Raw genomic sequence first — 3,676 nt, 5'->3', positions numbered from 1 at the left:
CCCCAAACCTACGGAGGTTTTTGAAATGTATATATGTAAAAAAATACAAATAAAAATACAAACTGACCTGGCCAGGGATTGGGAAACAACACACACTACTGCCGTTGTAAAATCACTTCCACCACCTTTATCCAAGCAGGCACAATTTTTTCTGTTTGTGTCTTCCTCTGACTTCATAAAAGAATTGTGATAAACTGCATGCTGCTTACGAAGTTTACGCAACTTTAAAAATTACGTAGTGTAAAAAAAAACCTCTTGGTGAACCCAAGGTTCAGCGTTTTGTCCCGAAGCGCTGCCAGCCGAGTGTTGTCACAATGACCTGATGCCCCTCTAGCTAAATGTCTGCACACATACTATGTCTAAATAAAGAACACATGAAGCTGTGTGTTACTGCACTGGTTTTACTTCTGTGTCGTCTCTGTTCTCTTAAATGACTCATTTTGACTAAGGAACTAGTCAAACATGGTAGTTTTTTAAAATGACACAAATCTTACATGCATATGATATTTTTAGTGTGTTTTTTTTCTGGCCTTAGGTAGTTACAGTAAGTTAAAAATTTCAGACTGAGCTTTGTAACTTCCTCATCATGAAAGAAGCCTCATAATGAAACATTGATTTTCACATAAATTACCTCATTTTAGATCTTTACAGCAGCTCAAATCAAGAGTGATGTGTTCCTATTGTGTACCTGTGCAGAAGTTACGGTCTGACCTCAGAGGTTTTATATTCAACTTTAATACTTTTTTTTTCAAAGAAACTCAGCAACATTAGTGACTATGAATGATAAAATTATTTGAAGAACAATCCATTTTTTCTTAACATCTCTGTTGAGTATTTGGGGTCACAGGTCAGTGAGTAAAGCCCAGAAATCTCTTTCACCAGGGAAATTCATCAGCTCCTCTTGGTTGATTCTGATGACTTCTCAGATCAGAGAGGATATTTAAAATCATTTCAGCAGATAATGGGTGTCCTCTCAGAAGGATGTGCCCAAAACTCCTCCAAGGAGATGTTTGTATACATTCACAGTCATGCAGGACATGTCAATCRTTGCTGTTTGATTGAAAAAGCTCCTTGATTGAGGAGTGAACCACCTCAGCTGACTCATTTTGATGCTGAGGATCAGCGGCTCTGAACTCCTCACCCTCTCTCTGAGGCTGAGCCCATCTAGCCAACAGAAGGAGTTCATTTCAGCTACTTTTGTCCAGGATCTGTCTTTGGGTCACAATCATGACCACAGTTATTTAATTTAACTATTATATGTTCTTCAGATTAGATTTATCTTCTCGTGTCATCTGATTTATTCTTTTTTCTTTTTCTTTTAGTCTGAAGAGCGGAGAATTAGCCCTCAGGTTTCCCTCTATCTGCTTTCTCAAGTAAGCAACACACACACACACACACACACACACACACACACACACACACCCTACATGTAACCATCAACAGAAGTGCCATATTTGTGTTTCAAGTTTTGTTAGTCCGTATTTTTTTTCTTTTTGTCAATTAGGTTATTATCTTAGTACATATGTGTTTGATTAACGTTTATTTTAGTGTACCTGAATATTGATCAACTCTACAAATTTCATGTGACCACAAAATTTGTAGGATGTTTTCTTGAAAAGTTTTTCCCCTTTTTTTTAATAAATAAGGCAAATTATGTCAACAATCTGCTTGATCACGTGACTTAAGGATTCAAATGTACAAACATTATCAATTTTGCTTAAGTGGGAAAACATAGTTGTATATTTTCTTGTTGAACTTTATTTTTTGCATGCATTACAACATAAATGTAAATAAAATAAAACAGAAGATATAGAACAGAGTGACAGATGGCATCCAATGCTGCTTTTATAGTGTTAAATTGTTAAACTTTCCTTTTTATACATTGTCCATTTTCTCCATAGATCTTTACATTTTGGTTGTTGTGGTCTTATAATAGGATATGATTGATATAGGATAAAGTGCTATATAGGTTCAAGCCATTTACCATTTTCATGGTTTAATTGTTTTCATATTATGGATTTCTTCCACTGCATCAGTCCAGWTGTGTAGGGAAGGGGGATCCACTTTCTACCATTTCTGTGTGATGGTGTTCTTGGAAGCAGCCAAAATAATTTTAATCAAATAACGATCTTTACTTTGAATTCTGACTTCTGTTGAAGGTCCCAAATAATGACTATACATGTTTTTTAGATAATTTAKACCCAAAATTTCTGTTATCTGTTTACAAACGTCATCCCAAGAGCATGTCTGTATGTTACGTTGCCAAAAAACATGTATGTTTTACATCCTGTGCTCCACACAGTCTCCAGCAGGGTGACAAAACTTTTTTTATTCTTGATGTAATCAAAATATTGGTGAGTTCCTCCAGCAAAAGATGTTCCACATTTTGGAGCTTAGTTTGGATCGATGTAACTCTGTTTGTATTATGGAGCTTGTCCCTTTTTAAAAAGTGGATCTACCCTACACAATTCTAACTAGACAGAATAATGGTTTAGTTACTTTAAACCAAAAGGTACATTTGTATTGTATAGATTTGTATTAATAGTCTATATTAGACCACATGTAAAGAACAGTTGTAAGTTGGCAAAGATTTTGGCTAATAAGAGGTTAAAGTAATCTTCACAGATTTTATTTTTTGGATTTTCCTCTACTGTAGGTTTTCTCTACTGTGTGTTTTGGAACATGACTGTATTTATGTTTTCTATTGGATGTGTATGGRTTGTTAAAGAGGAGAAACACGAATTTTGTGTTTGTTTTGTTTTCCAGGTGTTTCTAATCATCCACTATCAGCCTCTGGTCCACGCCCTCGCTGATGTTATTCTCAATGGAGACCTTTCAGTCTTCTGCTCCCAGTCCGACATGCAAAGCTCACACAAAACCACGGTATAATTCATGCACACACATACACACCACATGAACATTTACATGCTTTTTTTTTTTTTCAAATTAACACATTGTAGTATGCAAACTAGGCACATGGTAATGTTTAACGAAGCCATAACAAACTTTTGACTCACAGATGTGCTCACTGATGTTAACTGTGACATAAAGCAACACGAAAAGTGAAGCAAACACACTTGTAGTAGACTGCTCATACAAAAAGTGCACACCCACACATGCAACCACATGGACACACACAAACACACAYGTAAACATATACACACATTGAGTTCCAGAAGTGTGTGTAGGTGGTTATGAGATGGCAAGGTCATTGGTTTTTTCCACGATTCACCCACATCAAGGCAAAAAAATAAAAAATAAAAGGCAAATTATCGAACATTGTTTCCATATTTCATCGTATTTCTTTGTGTCCATCTCCTGTTTTAAGGGTTTGGATAAAATGTCTTCATCTCCTTTTTGTTTTTATTTAWAAAAGGCTTTTAAGATTTGCTTTTATTTATGTTATGCTTCCTCTCTCCTATTTGTGTCTCCTCTACAGTCTCCCCGCTCTGTCCCCTTTCTGTCCCCATATTCTTCCCCTCACCTGCTATTTTTTTCTCTCCCTCCATTGTTTTTCTCTTCTTGATTCAGTTTCTTTTCCCTTTCTGCCCCTCCCACTAAACTTTTGGCCATCTGTTTGTACCGGCAGGTGGGTGTGCTGAGGTAGTGAGCGTTTCTGAGAACTTTTGTGTGTGTGTGTGTGTGTGTGTGTGTGTGTGTGTGTGTGTGTGTGTGT

General features: G+C 36.4%; 1 protein-coding gene across 1 annotated transcript in view; it reads left to right on the top strand.

Moving 5' to 3' along the window:
- clec16a (C-type lectin domain containing 16A) overlaps window positions 1-3,676 on the top strand; it is a gene marked incomplete in the record, with an annotated part of 48,834 nt that overhangs the window by 8,465 nt on the left and 36,693 nt on the right. Inside the window, 2 exon segments of the mRNA XM_014006923.1 lie at window positions 1,323-1,373; window positions 2,767-2,883. Of these exon segments, the coding sequence (XP_013862377.1) occupies window positions 1,323-1,373; window positions 2,767-2,883 (168 nt within the window).

Source organism: Austrofundulus limnaeus, unplaced genomic scaffold (genome assembly GCF_001266775.1).
Source record: "Austrofundulus limnaeus strain Quisiro unplaced genomic scaffold, Austrofundulus_limnaeus-1.0 Scaffold38, whole genome shotgun sequence".
Taxonomy (NCBI): domain Eukaryota; kingdom Metazoa; phylum Chordata; class Actinopteri; order Cyprinodontiformes; family Rivulidae; genus Austrofundulus; species Austrofundulus limnaeus.
The sequence above is the reverse complement of the archived record's forward strand: the minus strand, read 5'-3'. Positions and strand labels throughout refer to the sequence as shown.